Raw genomic sequence first — 25,051 nt, 5'->3', positions numbered from 1 at the left:
GAAGGCAACATCATGAGAAACACAGAGTACACGGAGGGAATGGAAGTGGGAGAAAAAAGTTACCATTGATTTGAAAAAATAAGAAAGAAATAGGAGTTTAGAAACCCAATGATAAACAGAAATAAGATGTGAGAGGCTGGTTTTCAGCTCATCTTTACTATTAGCTGAGGCAATCAGAATGATGTAGTTTTAAGCAAAATAGTAACATGATAACAAATTCCATTTTAGGCAGTTAATCTGATATGGAGGAATAAAGAGTAACAAATATTAGTGCAGACTGAACGAAAGATGCATTATGTATGAATAACCTTGTTCACCCACATTCTCTAGCCTTGGAGAGCACCCTTCTATCAATATCCATAAAATGCCCAAGCTCCCGTCCCACATGACTGCGGTCACCCAGTGGCCTCCCCTGGCTTCTGGGTATCTCCATGGAGTACTGTGTCTTCTGGCGATTGTGGTCACAGTGCTCCCGCTTTGGACAGCCAGCTTGGCTTCCTCTGTTGACCACTTCCTGTCATCAGTCAATGACTTTTGTAGCCTCCTGTTCTTCCCATTCCTCTTCATTCCAAGTATAGACACAGCCACTCCTTTCCTTCATCCAGTCACCACTAGCACAAGGATGGTGCTGGGTTGTGAGGTGTACTGAAGATTCATTCCTTTGAAAATCACCCTTGCCTGGTCGGGCGTGGCTCAGCGGTTGAGCGTCGACCTAGGATCCAGGCAATTGGGCTTCGATTCCCGGTCAGGGCACATGCCTGGGTTGTGGGCTTGATCAATGACTCTCTCATCATTGATGTTTCTATCTCTCTCTCTCCCTCTCCTTTCCTCTCTCTGAAATCAATAAAGATATATTTAAATAAATAAAAAAAGAAAATCACCCTTTCAGGCCTTGGTACCTCTGACCAAAGCCTTCTACCCCTCAAGCTGGCTTTGTCACCTGTAACTTATTCTTGGCTATACTCAGTGATCTCCAGGCCTTGGGTCCTTCCTCTCTCTTCCACTCCATGTTTAGGACATACTTTAAGAAGAATATAAGGTTAAAAAAATTACAACCCAGGCTTTTGCTGAGGCCTAGCAACTGGAATGTGCCCTGAGCAGGGTAGCGTGGGGAAAAGGGGAAATAACCCTGGATCAAGAAGGGACTTTAGGTCCCAGGTGAGGATAAGATCTGAGGAGGAAAAAAGGATGGATTCCCAAAGAGTTAATAAACGTGGTGACTGAGAGGTGGGGAGAGTTGAGGAAGAAAGAAACTAAAATACTCTGTACTAATAGTATCCAAGGGTGATGGTAGGCTGCAAATGCAGAGAACAGTGTCCTCATTACCCAGAAATATAAAGGGCAGCCTGTCCATTTGCCATGGACAACAGTGGAGAGGGTGATGTGACTCAGGGACAAGTATCTCCACAGAGGAGGGTCTGCTGAGTGAAAATGCTGGATGTCGCAGTGAGAAATTTAGGGAAGAAGCCACGCTCCGTGGCCTGTGAACCACCAGAAAGTGAGAGGTGGCCATCTGAGAGATTTGGAGGCAGTACCAAACAATGGAAATAAAACAGAATCATTTGGAAATTCTGCATTTTGTATGCCTGAGTTGCCATTTTACTAGCCATGTGATCTAGACAAATTATTAACCCCTCAGCCTATCATTTTTTCCTTGGTAAAATTGGAATAATACTGCCTATCTCATAAGACTGTTGTAAGGGCTAAATGACATAAGGTATGCCCTCTGGTTAATTCAGGGGGAAATGTGGCAGAAGGGAGAAGACAGTTATCAGTTAAATTGCAGTAGAAGGAAAGTTCACTCATCTCAATGAAGTTCTGATTGGTGGTGATGACGTACACTAAGGCCTTTGAAATACTAAGTTTTTTAAATGTCATGCAGTGTTCTTGTAAAGTCTCTAATGCCATTTTGCTGTAAATCTGGGTGGGAGACTCTTACTTCTGGAATCACCTTGGTAGCCTGTTTAGTGATGCCTGAATCTTTGGACCATAGAGCCAGACATGTTAGGAAGGAACTCTGTTAGATGTCATTAAATGTCAGTGCTATTTATAGTGCATCATGTTTGATATTACATACATTCTAACAAAGCCCAAAGCAATGCATAGTGTTCTTATAATGGGAAAGAATAAATATTTTTTGAGAGTTCATGTCTTAGGACAAAATTTTTAAAATGACCAGACTTACATGGGAAGCCCTTGAAGAAGCTTTTTCATAAGCTTCAAAAGAAGCCAGAGGCTGTTCTCCTCAGGAGAAAGATCTTAAGCTGTGAGAAAATGGGCCCCTTCAGATTTCCTAAGAGGATCGGAGAACAAAAGTGTAGAAATTCAGTAGCAATAAATGTGGTTTCAAGTCATCAGCCACTTTATTCCCCGTGGTCCAATCGCATTTGAATTAAATTGACTCTTGAGACAATATATGGACAGAGAGGTGTGAGACCTTGTATTTCAGACTCCTCACAGTCACATCCATGATACATTTTTACTGGAGAAAAACTTGGATTTCCTCATAATTGGCAAAATAAAACCAATGTTTTGTGCCAGCTCCCTGTCCCTCCCAACTCAGTTTCCCGGATAAGGAGTTTCAAGGGTGTGTCCCACATAACTGCCCCCAGGTCCCCTTCCCAGCATTTCAGGAATGGCTAAATCTCACAGACACTCTAACCTCAGACTTATATGAGTATGTTTGGCATGACAGTGGTATATGGAATGAACCAGGCAAACCCCTTTTTCCACGCTATGAAATTTCTGATTTTATATGTATTGCTCAGTCCACTTATGATGGCCGAATGGGAGGAATTTGTCCATTTAGACTCCATGGAAGCTACACAGGTCTTCCTGATGTCATGATAGGATCCCTGGGGAGCACTTCATTCCTGCTCTCAGTAGAGTCCGCCCTTCTCAGCCATCTGGGTCCCCCAATAATTCTTCACATGTTGGGAAGCTACTTCTCTCCATGGCAGTTGCCATCTTTCTCCTCTCACTCTCCCTACCAGATGTCTTCTGCTCCATCTGTTGACCTTAAGAAGGACATTTTCCTTCAACAGTCTCCAGGCTCCTGTCTTCTTTCACTTCCTGCAGCATTATATATACACTAAGGTTTGCTGCTCAATATTACTCTCCTTTTTCAAAAATTTGTCATAGGGTTTTGATAATGCATATTAATTACTTAGCATAGTGCCTACAACACAGTTAAGTTCTCAGCAAATGTTAGTTATTTTTAAGCATCCTTACATTTGAATAGCATATTATGCCATGATGTACAGTGCACTTTTGTATACATGCTAGGAAAGCCAGCCACCTATCAATTCCTATTTTCCAACGAGGAGATTAAACTTTAAAAGAGTCAAGCCCGGCCGGGCGTAGCTCAGTGGTTGAGCTTCGACCTAGGATCCAGGTGATCGGGGTTCGATTCTCAGTCAGGGCACATATCCGGGTTGCGGGCTCTATCAATGACTCTCTCATCATTGATGTTTCTATCTCTCTCTCTCCCTCTCCTTTCCTCTCTCTGAGATCAATAAAGATATATTTTTTAAAAATAAAAATAAAAATAAAATAAAATAAAAGAGTCAAGTCAGTTACCCAAATATATTTTCCTGAAGGCAAATGGGATTGACAAACGTCAATGGTTTTATACAAAATGACAGGTAAACACATTTTATGCAGTGTTCCCTTATAATTTGTGGACATTTACATACATATGTCAATGATCTTCTGTGGTATCTGAACAATATTTATCATTTACTATTTATCATCCACTTTTCAGTATATGACTGTCTAGTGGAAGATAGCTTGTTGGTCTGAGTACCTGAGTGAGAACTATGGTCTCAGTTGCATATATAACCTCAATAAAGTATTTGATCTTCTTTATTTTAATCGAAATGCAGTTCAAAGCGCTGTAAGTGGTGGGAGTTTATTCTTTAATGAGAAGAAATTTCCAAAACTTCTGGTAAACTATCTCAAGATTAACAGTCCACCTGTCAGCAGGTCCCTCCTCTTAGAAACACTTGTCTCCTGGGCTTAATGCTAAAGCCACTTCTGCCTCCATTGCCCTCGGTGACATCATGGGGGTCAGGTCCCTCACCTCTTCCTAATGACATTTTGTTTATCCTGCAACCATTCAGAGGAGGCGATTTCTCCTAATGGCTCTTTTCTTTTGGATATGGCTTGTGAATTTGAAATCACTCCCCGTTGATTCATGCACTTCTATACAACAAAATTATCCCAAGCTGCTATGCTGATTCCATCAGAACCTGAGGCTCACCTTTACAAAAGTGTTCTCCACAAAAAGTCCTTTGTCTGAGCTACCAACCAAGGGGACAGGGGGAGGGGGTACGAGCACTGGCTCTAAGTTTCTGCCAAGCGTTTACCCTGGCCCAGCCTGAGCAGAGTGTTGCTGCCTGTTCAATCTAGCCAGCTGGTCAGTGCCCCTCACGGAAGGTGCCTGGGAAGGACAGCTGCAGTGACATTGGCAATAGTGGCTTCTGTTGGTCTGTGTTTATGGCTGTGTCACTGTAGAGTCCTGTTAAGCTCTTTAATAGTTTTCTTTGTGTGTAACCATTTATCTGTGACCCCATTTTTGGCTTGGCCCCCCAGCTGGTCAGACTTCTACGTGAGCTGCCTTCTCTTCAAGTCTCTCTATTCTTGTAATTACTGCCACCAAACTTCTAAGACAGTTTTTTATTATAATTGTAGTTTATTTTGCAGGCAAGGACTTGTCCTTTCTTTTCTGTTTGGGTTTCTATGTGTAATGGCCCAGCATTGACTGGCCACCTTCTTCTCTGACAGCGAACACTTTCAAGCTGCTGGAAATTCTCTCCCCTAAACATCTTTGACTTTTATCTCTCCCTTCTTTGTTGCTTCGCTGCCTCAGGTCACTCCTCACACACACACTTGTGGCCTAAGTCACTGTGGTGCCCTCCTACCTGGCCTTTGCCCTCAGTCTTGTTGCTTCTCCGAGGCATCCTCCATATTTCTGCCTATTTTTTTCTCAAATGTGCATTAATCATGTTACTTCTGTAACTTTCAGAATGCATTCATTTTCTTCTTATGATAACAGCCAACATTTACTGAGTGCTCACCACGTGCTATCTGTGGTGCTAAGTGGGACACAGACTTTCTCTGAGCTGCCCCTGCCTCTTCTCCAACACTGTCCTCCTTAGCACCCTACCCACAGACACCATCGTACTGAACTCCATATCCTGAGGGTTGTATGTAGTGGGTATAGTGCCTGGGAAATATTTGTTTATTGAATACATGAATGAAAGAATTTATAAAGCATATGTTAATTATAATGCCCCATACCAATGTTGAGATTTAATATAGGTTAAACCAGAAACACACTGATATTCATAAGTTGACTAGCACAGCCTTGGCACTACCACCATTTGGGGCCAGATTATTCTTCGTCACAGGGAGCTATCCCGTGCACTGTAGGATGCTTATCAGCAAGCTGTCTTCTACCTGCTAGAGGGATGGCAGTAGTGCTCTCCAACATGTGATAACCAACAGTGTCTCCTCTCACAACCAAATATCCCTTTGGGGGCCAAACCAATTAAGGACACCTAGCCTAGCTTTTTAATTGCTCATTTTCACTGAGTCCCTCAGTTTTTCTAGTACTCAAGTTTCTCACCCTTAAAAGTGGTGGGATTTGATACTAACTTATTCTGTAGTCAATAATGTATCAAAAAGTCTCCATATACAGTTAAATGTCATGTGGTATCTTATATTGCATTCTGAAACAGAAAAAGGACACTAGTGGAAAACTGGTGAAATCTGAGTAAAATCTTTAGTTTAGCTAATAGCATTGTACCAATGTTAATTTTTTAGTTTCGATAAGAGTACCATGGTTATATAAGATTTTAATTTTAGGGTTGCTGAGTGAAGACTATAATAACATATTAGGGGAGGGTGACCCATTTTTCAGACACAAGTAAAAGCAGAGCCCTATAGATATTCCTTCATAGATCTGGAAGAAAAGTTAATAAAGTATGATTTTTTTGTCATTTTTCATTTCACAGGCTTTCTATTCACATGGATGATGAACTGCGCCATATTGCACAAAATTCTCTTCAGGGTTTGCTGGTTGACTTCCCAGACTGGAGGGAAGATGTCCTGTTTGGCTTCACCACCTTTCTGCTCCGGGAAGTAAATGACGTGCATCACAGCCTCCTGGACTCTTCCCTGAAGTTACTGCTCCAGCTGCTCACCCAGTGGAAACTGGTCATACAAACTCAAGGAAAAGTCTACGAGCAAGCCAACAAAATCAGAAATCCAGAGGTGATGTTCACACTCTTCCCACTGATTCATATAGATGTAAATAAGTTGCAGCCCAGAGAACCTTGGGAGTTCTTACTTTTGGCTACCTCAGAACTTTCTCCCTAGTGGCAGCCCTTAATTTTTCCATCTGCCTTAATTGTGACTAAGAAACTCAAGGTGTGATATGCCACATCAGGTTAGATTTGTTAACATTAACAAGGCCACTTAGGGAATAGAAAAATATTTTTCAGATAGTTATGATTATAAATGTGTTTGTAAGAGCAAATGGCAGTAGGCCAGGGAGATAGAACTGGATTATGGATATGGAAATGGATATGGATATAAAAGTTAGCTTGCCCACCGGGGTTTTTTACAGTGAGCAACATATTGGTTATGTTACTCATATCTACAGAGAGGAAAGTGCAGTCTTGTGGTTTATTCTTTCATGTCTCAGTCCTGAATGGTAAAACTTCATGACAGCATTTTGAAGAACTGATTGAGGAGTAGGTTGTCAGAGGAGAACCGGGGCAGTGGTGGCATGGCATTGGCAGTGAGCAGATGGAGAAAGGAGTCTAGCTGGAGAAGAGCATACCTGAGAGTCTGAGGAACGTGGGGGTTCAGGAAGTTATAATTGTATTTAGGGATTGGCTGGGATCCCAGATGGGCTGACCTCAGTGACGAGGTCAAAGTCATTCTCCTTCCTTGTGTTCTATACATGCCAAAAGATGATAGGTTGAAAACAAGGATTACAGATGCTCATAAAAGGAAAACTAAAATGAAGGTGGACTCTGCCCTGTTCTCTGGCTTGCATTTCAGGCTCATTTGGTTGTGGTTTGGGAACATTCAGAACCCATCTCATAAACATCCAAAACCTAGATTAGAATCTAACACAAAAACAAGTAAGCAAGTCTAATTAGAAAGTAAATGTTTGAAAATGCAATTTAATAGTATCTAAAACTTTACAGAGAACTTAACTAAAAAAAATTAGGCCACTTTGATTGAATATATAGAGTAATTCCAAATGGTACAGATGGAAGCAGTTTTGTTTTTATTAATGTTAATAGCCTCTGAAAAGTTATTTCTTTTCACAGATAACAGATGACTGATGGTATCCCAAAGTAACAATGGATCTAAAACCAAAGCAGGATCTATGACATTTCATGAATAATAATGAATTTATGGGCACGTCTGGACCTCAGCCATTGTTTTTTATTTTAATATCACAAAATTAAATGTGCCCAAAGGTGTACATATGAGTAGTTTCTTCTTCTCCTCTTATTTTTCTGAATATAGAATGTTGTTCTTATTTATGACAGTTAATTGCAAGTGGCTCCAGCCACCGAATGCAGTCGGAACGAGGTCCCCACTGCAGTGTCCTCCATGCTGTGGAAGGCTTTGCTCTCGTTTTACTCTGCAGTTTTCAAGTGGCCACACGCAAACTGTCCGTTTTAATACTCAAGGAAATCCGAGCTTTATTTCTTGTCCTGGGTCAGCCTGAGGTATGGATTATTCTTCTGAAGTTTTCAATTTATTTCTTTCAACAGTTTTGAAGTTTAGATTAAAAATTGTAAATGATGTATTACTACTTTATGTTCTGTCACATCACACATAATGTCAACAAATAATCTTTGATTTGTGGTGAGTTTTAAATTATGAAATAGCACTCTTCACCTACAAGAGACAAGTCAGATATTCTGAGAGCAATAGAAAAGCCTGTTTATCATTCTCCAAGAGACAGTGCTTGTAAAAGGGTGAAGAATTAAGATTAAATTATAGATCATTTGCCTTCAATAATGTTCAGCAGACATCGAATTCAGCAGACATTATTACATTTATATTAGAAAACAAACTTAGGAAAATAATGCATACCATGTAAAATGATTAAGATACTAAGCAGTCTGGCTAACAGAAAGTAATTTAATTTTCATAACAGTAGAAAAAATGGCATCACAAGAAAACATGTCCCCTTGAGATGGGAGAAGTAAGCCCATGATTAAGTACCATAACTCCAGCTAACCTCCTGCCCTCAGTCAAATACACCCTTGTTCAGGCTCATGACCTGATGGCACAGATAGCCAAACCCCAGGCATGAGTCATTAAAGAAAGGCCAGCTTTTTATGCTTCTACTTCTTTAGAAAAATGATACTTTCCATTTTCTTGTTTTAAATCACTGATCTTGGCTTAAATGGTCATTGTCTTTTCAAAAAAAAATTTTTTTAATCCTCCCTCAAAGATATTTTTTCCATCGCTTTTTTAGAGAGATTGGAAGGGAGAGGGAGAGAGAGAAACATCGATGTGAGAGAGACATATCAATTGGTTGCCTCCCACTCATGCCCAGACCCAGGGCTGGGGATGAAGCCTGCAACCAAGGTATGTGACCTTGGCCGGAATGGAACCCGGGACCCTTCAGTCCTTGGACCAACGCTCTAACCACTGAGCCAGACTGGCTAGGGCTCAAAATGTTTTTAAATCTGTAACTGTCCTGGTTATTCACATTTCTTCAGATAGCAATCTAACATATTTTAGGACCATGCCTCTGCTATCTGGTATATGAATTTCTGAGACATGCTATATTTTAGTAAACCTCCATCAAGTTTCTAATGATGAAAGTACTGATAATAAAAATTACCATATATGTGTCAGTTACTGCCTAAGTGCTCTACACACATTTTATCTCATTTAACTCTCACAATAACCTAAGAATAAGTATTGTTATTACCCCCAATGTACAGAGGCTGAGGTTTAGGGAGGTTAAAAGCCTTACCCCAAATCAACAGCGAGGACATGACAGAGCTGGAATTCAAAGCCAGATACAGGTGCCCCTCAAGCACCATGTTTGTAACTGCTATTCCAGCAGACTCTAAGGGATGTTTCTCATACAGCATGTTGTTTTCTTTGACCAGCCATGACTCTTTGGAAACCATTCTCATTCTCATTTTGAAATCATTCTCATACATAAACAAAGACACTCCAAAGCTTTCCTATAAGGCTTCTAAGTAAACAATTTTTTATATATGAGCGTCTCTGTAATAATGACAAACATACATATATATGTGTGTGTGTGTGTATATATATATATATATATATATATATATATATATATATATATGCACAGTATTCATGTAGAAGAAGGGATTAAGAACTACCAATTGGCAGTTAAAAAATAGTCATGGGAATGTAAAGTACAACACAGGGAATATAGTCAATAATATTGTAATAAGTATGTATGGTGCCAGATGGCTACTTGAAATGTCAGAGGGACCACATTTTTAAATATACAGTTGTGATACTTTTTCTTATGTTCATTCTGATTTGTTTCTTTTACCAAATAGCTGTACAACACATAGATACCACAGAGAGTATGTGAATAGTCTCCAGTGCAGTTTCTTTGGAGCTAAATTCAATCATAGTCAACAATTTATCAGTTATTTTAGCAGATCAGTGACTTTAGTAAGTAGCAATTTAGAGGTCTGGCGAAGCATATATTTGTGGGGTTTCCAGTCCTTAAAATTAACATTAACATGAACACTTCAGTGAATAATTCTGGTACTATATTTAGATTCTTGTGTACATGTATGAGTTTTTGAAATTCAGGTGCATGTCTTTTCAGTGCAATGTGAAATGGGAGTTCTAATCATCTTCCACTGAAACTTGAAAGACTCAACACAGAAGCATGGGGAGTTTTAGCCACTGCCTTTCACCATCTCAACACTCAGTTTCCTGTGGGAAAACTCTTATCACTATTTTGCAGGCTGTTCTGCTTTCATGTACTAGACAAAGGGAGTGGGCTGGATGGGAAGGCTCCATTTTCCCATGGCAAGTAACCGCCTCCCCTTTGTACAGGAGGATGACAGGCCTATGATTGACGTCATGGATCAGCTGAGTTCTTCCATTCTTGAAAGTTTTATTCATGTAGCAGTTTCAGATTCAGTAAGTACATGCTTGATTCTGATTGCTAATCATTAAGTATAAGCTCTTGACCTATCTGAAAAAGAGAGACAAAGAAAACTGATGTGGAAGATTTCAGGGGTTTTATGTGAGGTTAATAAACTTACGCAAAAGTACGTAGGAAAACAAGACAAGATTTTCAAATACTGGCTTAGGAGACATTCAGATAATTTCAAATGAAATTTGAGCCTTAGGTATATAAATAATATTTTGAAAACTGCTATTTCAAGAAGAATTTCTCAGGCTTCGTTAAGAAAACTAATTCACGTTATTTATTGTAATTAACATTATATGTACCTCGTATTTACAGGATGCTTTACAGTTTACAAGGTGCTTTCACATTCATTATCTTTTCGACCCTCATAGGTATCAAAACTCAGAAACATTTAGGGGCACGGGGCCTTCGTCACACAGAAGGAAGTGCTAGGGCCTGGGTTTGACCCTCATTGGACTCTGACCCTAGTAGAGCTTTATCTGATACACAGACACATCCTTCCTTATAAAGAGCATGTTGGCAGCTTTCAGTTTCCTGAGCAAGTAGAAGAGAGATTGGAATTGATTTTAATTATCTGTTTTTTAAAAAATCAGTATAATGTAGTAACAGAACCTGGACTAATTTCGGCTCCAAAGCTGAAGAGAGGCAGGGCACATCCCGACTGCTTGCAGAATCCACACTGCCAATGTCCCTTGTATATTCTTGTCAAATAACTATAAGTGAATACAAACATAATTTGACAGATAGCTAGGAGTGACTACAAAACCTAAATACACTTGTGAGCTTTTTGTAGCCTTTTCCAACTGGAATTCAACACAGATCCCTATTTTTCAGTAACCTTGTTCTTGCTATGATTGTGATAATAATGATAGTAACTAAAACTGTTAGCCATGCAGTGCAGACCTACTGAGTCTTTTAGAAATTCAAATTATTTGAACATACAGTGGAAGAGTCAAGTTTAATTGTTTTGTACACCTATCTTATTTCCCTGCAGGTTATATTTTGCTCATGTGATTTTATTCTGTGTTTATCAGAGTCAAAACCTTGAGCCGGAGTAACAAGGTCAGCAACTCTGCACTTAGGAAGATGCATAGGACAGGGCATGAGGGAAGTAGTTCCTGCTCTGTTCCAGGTGTTCTTACCTCCCATCCATTTAAGGGTGGAGTGAGAGCAGCATTGTAATCCCCAAGTCATAAATGAAGCACTCTGGGATGTCCAGAGGTTTTCTGGTCACAGGCTTTGGGCAAAGCCTGGGCTGGAATCTCTTCTTTCTGGCCCTTAACCACCAAGCCCACTAGTGGAGCACTCTGACCCACAGGAACTCCTAGGCTCAGCAGAGAAAATGGATTGCTTTAAATGCCTAACAAACATGCAGTTTTCTCTCCTGGCACAACAGCTACATCATTTGAAACTTGGTCTTCTATAAACTATGATATTCTGTGCTTAAAAGAAAATGAAATGTAAGAATTCATGTGTTTAGATATCTTTCAGAAGGTTCTAGAATGTATTATTTTGGCTTGATATCACAGGACAAGAATAAATAGGTATCTTACCTTAAAAATCGTCAATAAAATGCCATTCATAAAAGGGATTCACTCAGTCATCTCCCTAAGTCAACATCATGGCTTAAAATATAAATATATAACCTAATTATAGGGATTAAAAGTACATTTATGAATCTCAGAGATGAATAGCTTTTCAAAATTTTATTTTATTTTTATTGTTCAAAATATTACACATGTCCCCTTTTCTCCCCATTGACCCCTTCTCCCCCTACTCACCCCCCTCCCCAGTCCCTCACCACATTATTGTCCATGTCCTTGGGTTATGCATATATGCATATAGATCCTTTGGTTAATCTCTCCTCACCCACCCACCCCCCACCTTCCCTCTGAGATTCCTCAGTCTGATCCCTGCTTTCATGTCACCGAACCTATTTTGTTCATCAGTTTATTAAGTTCTTTAGATTCCACATATAAGTGAGATCATGTGATGTTTGTCTTTTTCTGCCTGGCTTATTTCACTTAGCATAATATAACTTTTCAGAATTTTTAAAATGGCAAATCTTTGGTCAAGTTTGAATTAACTAATGTCATGTATGAGTTCAAGAAATATTTAGTGAGCTTCTGCTTACCAATGCAGAGTTATGTGACGTTAAAACTATACAAAGTATGACCCCCTGTCCTTAACCTCTGCACTTTGGCCACTTTTCATCTAGCCTGGGAAACAGTAATGGCTACAAACCAGGGTCCTATGTGGCAGGGGTAGGAGGAGGTTTCAGAGTCACAGCATGGCCCATTGCAGAATTGCTCAGGAAAAGCCATGATGAGGGCATGGTGTTTACAGTGTGGTGTTGACTCATTCCCCACTTGCACCTGCAGGCCACCTTACCACTGTCCCACAGTGTGGATCTTCAGTGGTTGGTAGAGTGGAATGCGGTCCTGGTCAACAGTCACTACGATGTGAAGAGCCCATCCCATGTCTGGATATTCGCTCAGTCTGTCAAAGACCCCTGGGTCCTCTGCCTGTTCAGTTTCCTGCGTCAGGAGAACTTGCCCAAGCACTGTCCCACCGCCCTCAGCTACGCCTGGCCCTATGCCTTCACTCGGCTCCAGTCAGTCATGCCTCTGGTGGACCCCAAGTAAGGATCTATGTGCTTTCTTCTGTTTTGCTTGTCACCATTTGCCCTCTTACATTTTCATTTCCTATGAGAGATTGGGATATTATAATCCTCTTTAGATTCTGAACTTCCTAATATAGAATTCTTAACATCGAATAAAAATCAAGTTCAAAGTCCTTATCTAGAGCTAGTTTTATTGTTGTTGTTTTTCATAATAATCAATATGACTGTCAGAGTACAGAATCTCAGACCTTACTGGTGAAAAGGTTCTGAAAATTTATACAACTTCCCACCCAGTAGTGACCATCCCTGTCCAGTCCTTGACAGATAGCTGTTCAACTCTATCTGAGCACTTTGTAGGATCATTATTCAGTAAGTGATATTTAAAATCCAGAACTAGTGCTCACTTCAGTAGCATATATACTAAAATCCAGAACTTGTTTTCAACTCCATATTTCTAGTAGTCCAATTAATGCCAAGAAAACCAGCACTGCTGGCAGCGGAGACAACTATGTTACCTTGTGGAGAAACTACCTTATTCTTTGCTTTGGAGTTGCAAAGCCCAGTATCATGAGCCCGGGACACTTAAGAGCTTCGACTCCAGAAATAATGGCAACCACGCCTGATGGTACAGTGAGCTACGATAACAAGGTGACGTGACATGCTTCAGAAGAATTATTCTGTAAGGTTTTTTTTTAGCTTTTTTGTCTAGAGTTCACAGTGCAAATTGCACTGTGCCTGCCATCTGGAGTATATGGGATCAGATCTTCACCCTGCACATTTCTAAATTCCATTGAGTGTTTATGTGCATAACTTACTATTCCTCCCTGACAAGTGGGCAGCAGAAGATAAAGAGAAGTTAGCAAACTTTCTTAAGACATTGGAACTTGTATTTATTAGTGCCCTGAGGTTTGGTTTGTGTCCTACATACCACATGTCTGTCACTCCTCACCAAGTCTTCACCTTTAAACAATGCCTTGATTAACTTATCTTGTTAAAGATACATTTTGTAGATTTAATTTGTTTTTTAAGAAGATTATTATAATAACAATTTCTTTAGTTTGTGTTCCAGACGGGAAATGCATTCATTTGTACTGTATTAAATGTATGGGTTGTGTTATTTTTCCTGAAATGATGGCAGTGCCTTGGGAAGTGGTTTAGAACTTTAAAACTGTTATAATGGAATCACCATTTGATTAAAGGAAGCTTCCATTACCATGTGACATCTTTTTCACTTTTAATCAACTTGTTTCAGGCCATAGGCACCCCATCCGTGGGAGTTCTGTTAAAGCAGTTGGTGCCTTTGATGAGACTAGAGGGCATTGAGATCACAGAATCCTTAGTTTTAGGATTTGGAAGAACAAATTCCCTTGTTTTCAGGTACAGTAGTCTTAATAAGTTGTTGTAAATTCATACATGCTGCTACTATCATAGTTCCTGTTTGTAATGCAAGTCTGAGTTTGCTATTGGCAAGTGCCTGCAGTTTCTAGGCTTGGCGCAGTTTCCTGTGTCCTCTGACTGACGTTCATGAAACAATCACTGCTTGCAGCTGCCTCGTGTTTCACTTTCCATCATTGCAGCTTGACTTTACCTCTCAGATTTAATTTCACTTGCGAGCTTTGTTTTAGATAACTGTAAAAAAAATTTCAGTGTCAATGCCCAGTTAACCAGAGGCTTTAACGTCACTATAGGAGTGTCTGCTTATCAGCCATTTATGTAACAGGCTATCAAAGGCAAAGCATTGCTAGAACTCTTAGGGGTGACCTGTTACACTAGTGGACCTTTCTATAAGGTGCTTTATCTGCCTTTATAGAACCATCATATCTCAATTCCTGGTTTCCTTAGTCATTCCACACCTTTAATTAAATAACCATTCCACCTGAGGCAGTGTCAATGCCTTTGAAAGAGTCATCATAAAATGTTAGTTTGGGCTGCTTCTGATGACTTTAACTGAGCAGGAAAGCCTACCAGGGCAAATTAAGTCTTATTAGAGTTTTCATGTAGATACAAAAGGGAAAGACCCAAGCATCTGTGAGAAACCCTATTTGAAAAACTAAGATTAATGAGACATCTTAGAGACAACTTAGAGACAACTGGCAAAGAAACCATTTACATTATTCACGTAGAGAGTCAGATTTTAACCTTACAAAAAGTAATTGTGAGCTCTGACTACTTGAGTGCCAGTTAACCAGAGTTTTACTACTTATTTATTAGTTAAGACAAAACATCATGTAGAAATACTATAAGAAGATAACAAGAACAATTCCTGGAATTTCTTAACATTTTCCCAAAGAACCTGAGGCTTTTTTGCATAGCTCATCCTCTTAGCATTCCTCAAGGGAAGTAACTTATGCTACTTACTAGCCACATAGATCTGGGCCTCATTTCCCTCCCCTATAAAATTGTTATTATCAGTAAAAATAAAGTATATCTCTCTAATAAAAAAAAGTTTGGTATAATTATAGAATCTATCTCATAGATTTATTGAGAGGATTAAATATAAAAATGCTCACAGTACATATTTGATTAATGTTTGCAATTAGATGGAGGAGACAATATTATTTCCATATCTTTGATGAAAAAATTCCAACATATGTATTGAAAAAATCTGGAATGGAACACAGGCTTTCTGTGTCTCAGTGCAGAATCCAATACAATTTACCTTCCTGTTCTTGGTTTTCCCTGAAGGGTGATTTCTAATAACACAAAATATTCTACCAGAAAATACAAGGTTTTAAGACATGGAACAGATATTATAGACAAAATACTTACCAACTGGCTAGATCTCATAATAGGGACAGATGAAGTATATACATGTAATATGAGATGTATATTAACATGATCAAACTTTTATTTTTACTACACGAGAGAAAAGGTTTTTATGAAAACCTCACTACTGTAGTACTTGCCATATTTGCATTTGTCATATAGTTCAAATAAAGGAATTTACCTCTGAAACTCCAAAAAGACTTCATTTTAGAATCAACTATCAGTCATTCCCCTGAACACAGATCCCAAAGGCAGTGCCATAGTATTGCATCTGTCTCTTGTGCTCTAATTAGACTGAAAATTTCTGTGCAAAGACTCAGCTTCACTTATCTTCAGGTCCACAGTCTGTAGTAAAGTGCTTTGAATTTAGGAAGTGTTTGCAAAATATTGTTTAATTGTTCAGATAGAGTTTTTGCTATAGAGATCTCTAGAACATTAAATCAAAATCAAGTCAACACATGTATTGAGCCAAAATTATGTACATTGCCCTGGGATTAATACCAGTAATACAAAGTATAGACCAGTGATTGGGAAATGGAAAGGCCAGGGGAGATTTTGATATCAGAAGCAAAGTGGAAAAAGCAAATGTTTTAGGATTGAATGTATATGTTTGGTGACAAGTTTGGTATCAATAATAATGAATTTCAAATGCTGGCCTTTTTCCTCTGTAGAGAATTGGTAGAAGAACTTCATCCATTAATGAAAGAAGCTCTCGAACGAAGACCAGAGGTAAGATTTTTAATTTAAATCATTAAGATACTTGGCTTATTTGGACAATGGTGTGAATTTAAATCATACCCAATGGTTCCCCCTAAAGAATATAAATACCCCAACATGCTTATAATATTGAATCTTAATATTTTAGTTTTTGTTATTTTCATTATTATTCAATATTTGAATACTTAGTATAAAATGGTTCCTACTTTAAAAGATTTTATGTACTAAACTAACGAAAGCAAAGCAGCCTAAATAGTCATATATATGTTAAGATATTACATTCATTTACAGGAGGTTTGCGTTGATTGAATTTTGGCCTTTAGTTTGTTCGCTTGTTTTTTACAAGGAGTTGGATGGTCAAGAATATTATTTATTTCATCTGGCATATGAAGCATTTTCCTCAACATTATCTTCCCCAAAGTGAACTCTGAAAAGGATAAACTTATAATGTAGCAGGATAAAAAATATATATATAAAAGAAGACTAAAAAAGGAGCTTCCCATATAGTAATAAGAATCAAGAAGTAGCAAAAATTGAGCAGTCTGAGTCAGAAAATGTGGGCCCCATGATCAGAATTGGTGGCAGTATTAATGCCCACTCTCCTTTTCCCCTTGATTAAGATGCTCCAATGTTTCCACAAATGCTTGGAGCATATAGGAACTGAGGCTTGTTGTGAACATTCCCACCTTATAAATATTTATCAACTCCCACCCCCATGATCTTTCTCTTACAGCCTGTAATAGCAAGCATTGTCTCTAAGGATTAGCAAGAAAGAAAAATACATTTTTGTCTTTTATGGTTAGAAAATTGAAAAGGACTAGGTTAGGCCTTTTTTCAATCCAGTTTAAAGCTCATATTGTCCTGCCCGTATCTATAAGTGGCATCACCTCTTTCTGCACAGAACAAAAAACGCCGAGAACGTCGGGACTTGTTACGACTACAATTACTTCGAATTTTTGAACTTCTGGCTGATGCTGGTGTAATAAGTGACAGGTAGGGTGAAAATTTCCCTGAGTTAGTCTCTGCTTACCACACTGGTCTACTTTTTTCTCTTTTCACTTTCTGTCTTTCTTTAAATATATTACCTTTAACTTTTACTCAGAAAAAGTCCAAAAAGCTTGGTTGTTTTTTTTCTTATTCTATTTACACTGCATATAGGTCAAGAACAAATGTAGTGTGTCAGTTCTGACAGTGACTTTTATTTTCCATGAAGCATGTACCACTTTGAAATGAAGGCTGAGCATCTAAAAGTTTCATTTTCCTTTATTCCAGCACAAATGGAGCCTTAGAACGGGACACTTTAGCCCTTGGAGCTTTGTTCCTAGAGTACGTGGACCTGACTCGCATGCTGCTAGAAGCTGAAAATGATAAAGAAGTTGAAATTCTTAAAGATATCCGGGCACATTTTAGTGCCATGGTTGCCAACTTGATTCAGTGCGTTCCAGGTACAGTGATGCATCACTGCAGATTACTTATCTTTTTGCTTGATAAACCATTTGTTCCTCTAGGCTGTGCTTTCCTCTAATCCTCTTGGCTTTTGTGCAGGTCTTGGGTGAGACTGTCTATTTCTCTTGAAATACTTGGAAATGTACATGAGGACAGACTGTAGTAATTCAGCACAGAGTTGGAAAGGGAACAATAAGAATTAAATCTGCCTTTGTGTTTGTCATTGTTTCTCTTCTTCATTTTGGTTTCCATGTGAAAATGAACCTAAGTGAACCTTCCTCCATAGAAAGGAAAGAATTCAGAAGGAACATTCACAGGTGCTTCATTTTTGTCCTTCTTGTGCTATCTGTGAATATGTTTTAAAGTCTGTTTTGGCCCGGCCGGGTGTGGCTCAGCAGTTGAGCATCAACCTAGGATCCAGGCAATCGGGGTTCGATTCCTGGTCAGGGCACATACCCAGGTTGTGGGCTCGATCCCCAGTCGGGAGCATGCAAGAGGCAGCTGATCAATAACTCTCTCATCATTGATGTTTCTATCTCTCTCTCTCCCTCTCTTTTCCTCTCTCTGAAATCAATAAAAATATATTAAAATAAAAAAAAATTGTTTTTAAAGTCTGTTTTGTCTGGTAGAAGTACACACCAGCTTTTTTATTTGTTTCCCTTTGCATGAAATATCTTTTTCCATCCCTTTCTATCTGAAATGGTTTTCCTTTGGACAGCATATATATGGGTTTTATTTTCTTACCCATTCAGCTACCCTCTATCTTTTGATTAGAGCATTTAGTCCATTTACATTTAAAGTAATTATTGATAGGTACATAGTTATTGCCACTTTATTTTTTTCTGATTATTTTTAAAGTATTCTGTTTCTTTCTTGCTCTCTTCTCTTGAATTTTGATGACTTTCTATAGTGCTGTTTAGATTCCTTTCTCTTTATTTCTTGTGTATCTCTTACAGATTTTTTGTTACCATGTACTTTACATATACCAAGCTTTGTTTATAGCAACCTATTTTAAATTGATGGTTACTTAAGTTCAAATACATTCCATAATCTCTACTGTTTTTACCCATATCCACATTTATGTTTTTGTCATTTTTTACCTCTTTTGTGAAATCTGTGAATATATAATCTCAGGAGTATTCTTTCTCTTGACTGTATCGAATCAACACATTATATAGAATTCTAGATAGCTTAGTAAGTTATATTATCAACAGAGAATTTTTTATACAGAGAAAATGGATAAGAACTATCTTGAGAGATCCAAGATGATTGTGGAGTAAGTGGAAGCTAAATTCACCTCCTCCCAAGACCAAACTGAAATTACCACAAAAATATTAACAAATCAACCTGAGTAACCAACTGAAGACTAGCTGAAGAGAAGTCTTATAACCAAGGATTTACAGAAGAAGCCACATTGAGACTGGTAGGAAGTGTGGAGACATAAAGAGGGCTGGCCCTGCTCCCACAGGAGGCAGGTGAGATTCCAGAGGGATACCTCAGTTGCTAAGGTTGCCCCTGGAAAGCATGGGGTTTGGGGTCTCAACCCCAAGCTGTGTTCCCAGCCCAGCACACCAGAGCTGGGAAGAGGTGTCCATATAACATTTGACTGTGAAAATCAGCAGGAATTCTGTCCACCAGAGAGAGACAGGAGTCTGCTAAAGACACAGGCACCCTCTTAAAGGACCAATACATAAAATCTCGTTCTCAGACACTCACTCTGGGTTCTGGTAGAGGGAGGACAGAGTGGACTATAGTCGTGTGAGGAGAAACTGAGGTTTGTGGCTCTGGACACAGAGTAGAGGGGACAACTCCTGGGACCCCCTGTGCTCAGTCACTCTACTGCATAGCGAATGCGATCTTGCTTGGGTGGATCATACCCTTCCATACAGCATCAGCTTGGGGGAATGCAATAGCCCCACACTCTGGACTCCCTCTCAACCCACCCTGCATAGCTTCCACCTTTCTGAAGAGGCAGATACCTAGGTCGGGGTATAGAGGTATGGGCCAACTCAGGGGGTATCAGTGACTGAGTTGTGTGACTTTGGGCAGGGGGCCATTCTCCCTACTTCCCTGTAAACCTGACTGGCACCTCCCCCTCATGGGAAATCCACTAGCCCCACTCTCTGGGCTCCTGGCAGCCCCATCATCTCGACTCTTGGTGGCTCCGCCCTACAGAGGCCTGGGCAGAATCTGGAGCAGACCAAGTTGTATGGCTCTTGGAATGGGGAAGTTTTTCCCTCACACACCCAACTGGTGCAGAGCTTTCCCTTCACACAACCAAATCTTGGTCTGTTTGGGCCCGATAAATTCTGCTGGCCTCATCCTGATGACTCCCCAAGACCCCACCCCACCACAAAGGTATGTGAGCACCCAGCAGGTGGCAGCTAGATTTGGTATACCCTGGGACATTTGCTAAGTGGCCTCAGGCCCAGCCCTGGCACTAAGTTTGAATTGTATAGATCCAGTGAACACCTCTCACCCTTACCTGGTGACTCACTGGGAACCTATTGCATGTAACTCAATTACCACAAAAGCCTCTTTCAGTGATTGAACCTAAGAGGCAGCCAGATGGCAGAGGTAGGCAGAAGCAGACATCAAGCTTCCTTGGGACTTTTGAAGACCTGCCCCCTAGCTCAAGGCTGGGCTCAGCAGAGGCAGCCACAAATTGGGTTACCTTGTAGCTCCAATCAGGTTGTCCAAGGCCAGTCACAGGCAGTGTCTAACATTAGCCTGCACCAGATTTCCTCCAAGAAGCCCCAGAATCCACACACTAAGTGGCGAGTCTCAGACATCATCATAGCAGGATCCAGTTAGCCTCATAAGTCGCATATCCAAAGGGAGATTTCGGCAGGCACCAGATCCTGGGGAGGTGAATTCCACATTGTATGGTCAGCACCTGTACAGCAACCCATTCACTGTGGTTGGGGTTGATCCTCACAGTCAGCCAGTGTAAAGGTCAACCTCACACATGAATGGGCCAATAGCAATTAAGTTTCAGTTACAACAGAAAGTTCCACAAGGGACATTCTTGGAGCACCCAGCACAGGTGATCAAGAAAACTGCGCCACAGGGTCCCACAGAACACCTATTACATAAAGCCGCCTTACCAAGACTGAGAGTCATAGCAGATCTATCTAATACATAGAAACAAACACAAAAAGGCAGTCAAAATGGGGAGACAAAGAAACATGCTCCAAATGAAAAACACAAGAAATCTGTAGAAATAGAGCTAAATGAAATGGAGGCAAGCAATTTACCAGAATCTTAAAAGCAGCAAGAGAAAGATAGTTACCTACAAGCAAGCTCCCATAAGACTGTCAGTTGATTTCTCAACAGAAACATTTCAGGCCAGAAGGAGCTGGTATGAAATATTCAAAGTGATGAAAAACAAGAACCTAAAACCAAGACTACTTTATCCAGCAAGGCTATCATTTAAAATTGAAGGAGAAATGAAGAGCTTGCCAGACAAGAAAAAGCTAAAGGAGTTCATCACCACCAAACCAACATTGCAAGACATGTTAAAGGGTCTTCTTGAAGAAGAAGAAAAAAAATAAGAAGAAAGAGGAGGAGCGGGGGGAGAGGGGAAAGAAAAAGAAACAACAACAAAACAGAGGAAGACAGATAAAATAATAAAATAGTAAATATGTGCCTATCAATAATCACTTTAAATGTAAATGGCTTAAATGCTCCTTTCAAAGGACATAGGGTAGCTGAATAGATAAGAAAATAAGACCCGTAAGTATGCTGTCTTGAAGAGACCCACCTCAGAATGAAAGATACACACAGACTAAAAGTAAAGGGCTAGAAAAAGATATTTCATGCAGATGGAAATGAGCGAGAAACTGGAGTAGCAATACTTATATCAGACAAAATAGACTTTAAAACAAAAACTACAGTAACAGAAAAAAATAGGACGCTATATAATGATAAAGGGAGCAATCCAACAAGAGGATATAACCCTTGTAAACATTTATACACCCGACATAAGAGCACCTAAATATATAAAGCAAATCTTGATGGACATAATGGAAGAGATCGACAGTAATACAGTCATAATCGGGGATTTTAATACTACATTAACACCAATGGATAGATCTTCCAGAAAGAAAATCAACAAGGAAACAGTGGCCTTAAATGATACAGTAGATCAGGAGGATTTAATTGATATCTTCAGAGCATTTAACCCCAAAGCAGCAGAATATACATTCTTGTCAAGTTCACATGGAACATTTTCGAGGACAGACCACATGTTAGGACACAAAACAAGTCTCAATAAATTTAAGAAGATTGAAATCATATCAAGCATCTTCTCTGACCATAATGCTATCAAACTAGAAATCAATCACAAGAAAACACATGAAAAACACACAAAGACATGGAAGATAAATAACATGTTACAAAATGATGAATGGGTCAACAATGAGATTAAGGAAGAAATCAAAAGATACCTTTAAAAAAAATGAAAATGAGAACACAACCACCCAAATTCTATTGAACACAGCAAAAACAGACCTAAGAGAGAAATTCACAGCATTATAGGCCTACCTCAAGTAACAAGAAAAACCTCAAATAAATAATCTAACTTTACACTTAGAGGAACTAGAAAAAGAACAGCTAACAAAGCCCAAAGTGAGTGGAAAGGAGGAAGTAATAAAGATCAGAGGAAAAACAAATGAAATAGTGTCAAAAAAACAATACAAAAGATCAATAAAACCAAGAGCTGGTTCTTTGAAAAGATAAACAAGATTGACAAACTTTTAATCAGGCTCATCAAGAAAAAATAAGAGAGGACCCAAATAAAATCAGAAATGAAAGGGGAGAAGTAACAATTGACTCCATAGAAATACAAAGGACTGTAAGAAAACATTACAAACAACTGTATGCCAACAAATTGAACAATTGGGACAAAATTCCTAGAAGCAGTAATCAAAAAACTCCCAACAAACAAGACCTGGACCAGATGGCTTCACAGGAGAATTTTACCAAGCATTCAAAGAACTAACAGTATCCTTTTTAAATTGTTTCAAAAAATTCCAAAGGAGGGAAGACTCCCAAGCTCATTTCACAAGGCCAGCATTATCCTAATTCCAAAACCAGATAAAGACACTACAAAAAAGAAAAGCAAATTATAGCCATAGCCTTGATGTGTATAGATGCTAAAATCCTCAGTGAATTACTACCAAACTGGATCCAGCAATACATTAAACAGATCATATACCCATGATCAAGTGGGATTTATTCCTGGGATGCAACGTTGGTAAGAATATCCAGAAGTCAATAAACGTGATACACCACATAAACAAAATGAGGCATAAAAACCACATGATCATATCAATAGATGTAGAAAAAGCATTTGGTAAAATCCAACACCCATTTATGATAAAAACTCTCAGCAAAGTGGGAATAGAGGGAACATACCTCAACATAATAATAAATGACAAACCTACAGCAAGCATCATGCTCAATGGGCAAAAACTAAAAATATTTCCTTTGAGGTTGAGAACAAGACAGGGATGTCCACTTTCACCCTTCTTATTCAACATAATACTGGAAGTCCTAGCCACAGCAATCAGACAAGAAGAAATAAAAGACATCCAAATTGGAAAAGAAGAAGTAAAACTGTCATTATTTGCACATGACATGATACTGTATATAGAGAACCCTAAAGATTCCACCAAAAACCTACTAAAATGAATTCAACAAAGTAGCAGGATACAAAACAAATATTCAGAAATCAGTTGCATTTCTATACACCAATAATGAGCTATCAGAAAGAGAAACTAAGAAAACAATCCCACTTACAATTGCATTAAAAACCAACAACCTAGGAATAAATTTAACCAAGGATATAAAAGACCTGTACTCAGAAAATTATAAGACCCTGAAGAAAGTAATTGAAGAAGATACAAATAAGGTAAACCATATACCATGTTGATGGATAGGAAGAATTAACATTATTAAAATGTCCATACTACTCAAAGCAATCTGAAGATTCCATGCAATTTCTGTCAAGTTACTAAAGACCTATTTCTCAGAGTTACAGTCAGTATTCCAAAAATTTATATGGAACCACAAAGGACCCCAAATAGCAGCAGCAATCTTGAGGAAGAAGAACAAAGTTGGAGGAATCACGCTACCTGATATCAAACTATACTACAAGGCCAGAGTAATTTAAAAAGCATGGTACCGACATAAAAACAGACATATAGATAATGGACCAGAATAGAAAGCCCAGAAATAAGCCCTCACCATTATGGTCAATTAATTTTGCCAAAGGAGTCAAAAACATACAATGGGGTAAAGATAGTCTATTCAAGAAATGGTGCTGGGAAAATTGGACAAATACATGTAAAAAAATGAAACTAGATCACCTTCTTACACCATGCACAAGAATAAAATCAAAATGAATTAAAGACTTAAATGTTAGACTCAAAACCATAAAAATCCTAGAAGAAAACGTAAACAGTAAAATCTCAGACATTTCTCATAGCAGTATTTTTTCTGATATTCTCCCTTGGCAAGGGAAACAAAAAAACTAAACAAATGGGACTGCATCAAACAAAGTGTTTTGCACAGCAAAGGAAACCATCAACAAAATGAAACAACCCACTGAATGGGAGATCATATTTGCCAATGATATATCTGATAAGGGGTTAATATCAAAAATTATAAAGTACTTATAAAACTCAACACCAAAAAAAGAACCAATCCAATTTTAAAATAAGCAAAGGACTGCCGTAACCAGTTTCACTCAGTGGTTAGAGCATCGGCCCTCAGACTGAAGGGTCTCAAGTTTGATTTCAGTCAAGGATACGTACCTTGGTTGCAGGCTCAATCCCCTGCCCAGTCAGGGCGCATACAAGAGGCAACCAATTTCTCTCTCTCTCTCTCTCTCTCTCTCTCTCTCTCTCTTTCTTTCTTCCACTCTCTCTGAAAACCAATGGAAAAAATATCCTCGGGTGAAGATTAAAAAAAAATTTTTTTTAATGGGCAAAGGACCTAGATAGACATTTCTCTAAAGAGGACGTAGAGATGGACAATAGAAACATGAAAAGGTGCTCAATGTCACTAATCATCAGAGAAATGCAAATTAAAACCACAATGAGATATTACCTCATATCTGTCAGAATGACTATTATCCATAAATCAGCAAACAAGTTTTGGCAAGGATGTGGAGAAAAGGAAACCCTCTTGCACAGTTGGTGGGAATGAAGATTGGTGTAACCACTATGGAAAGTAGTATGGAATTTCCTCAAAAAATTAAAAATGGAACTGCCTTATGACCCAGCAATTCCACTTCT

General features: G+C 39.0%; 1 protein-coding gene across 5 annotated transcripts in view; it reads left to right on the top strand.

The window, feature by feature from the left end:
* The window catches only part of FRY (FRY microtubule binding protein), a 508,702-nt gene that overhangs the window by 320,192 nt on the left and 163,459 nt on the right, over nt 1–25,051 (top strand). For all 5 annotated transcript variants that reach the window (XM_081126905.1, XM_081126902.1, XM_081126901.1 and 2 more), the window contains 9 exons: nt 6,018–6,276; nt 7,572–7,754; nt 10,099–10,185; nt 12,580–12,839; nt 13,280–13,469; nt 14,074–14,198; nt 16,259–16,316; nt 17,206–17,297; nt 17,577–17,749. In XM_081126905.1, the coding sequence (XP_080983031.1) occupies nt 6,018–6,276; nt 7,572–7,754; nt 10,099–10,185; nt 12,580–12,839; nt 13,280–13,469; nt 14,074–14,198; nt 16,259–16,316; nt 17,206–17,297; nt 17,577–17,749 (1,427 nt within the window). The remainder of the gene's footprint in view (nt 1–6,017; nt 6,277–7,571; nt 7,755–10,098; nt 10,186–12,579; nt 12,840–13,279; nt 13,470–14,073; nt 14,199–16,258; nt 16,317–17,205; nt 17,298–17,576; nt 17,750–25,051) is intronic.

Source organism: Miniopterus schreibersii, assembly GCF_964146895.1.
Source record: "Miniopterus schreibersii genome assembly, chromosome: 2".
In the NCBI taxonomy this organism is placed as follows: domain Eukaryota; kingdom Metazoa; phylum Chordata; class Mammalia; order Chiroptera; family Miniopteridae; genus Miniopterus; species Miniopterus schreibersii.
Note: the sequence above shows the minus strand (reverse complement) of the source record. Positions and strands in the feature narration are given on the sequence as shown.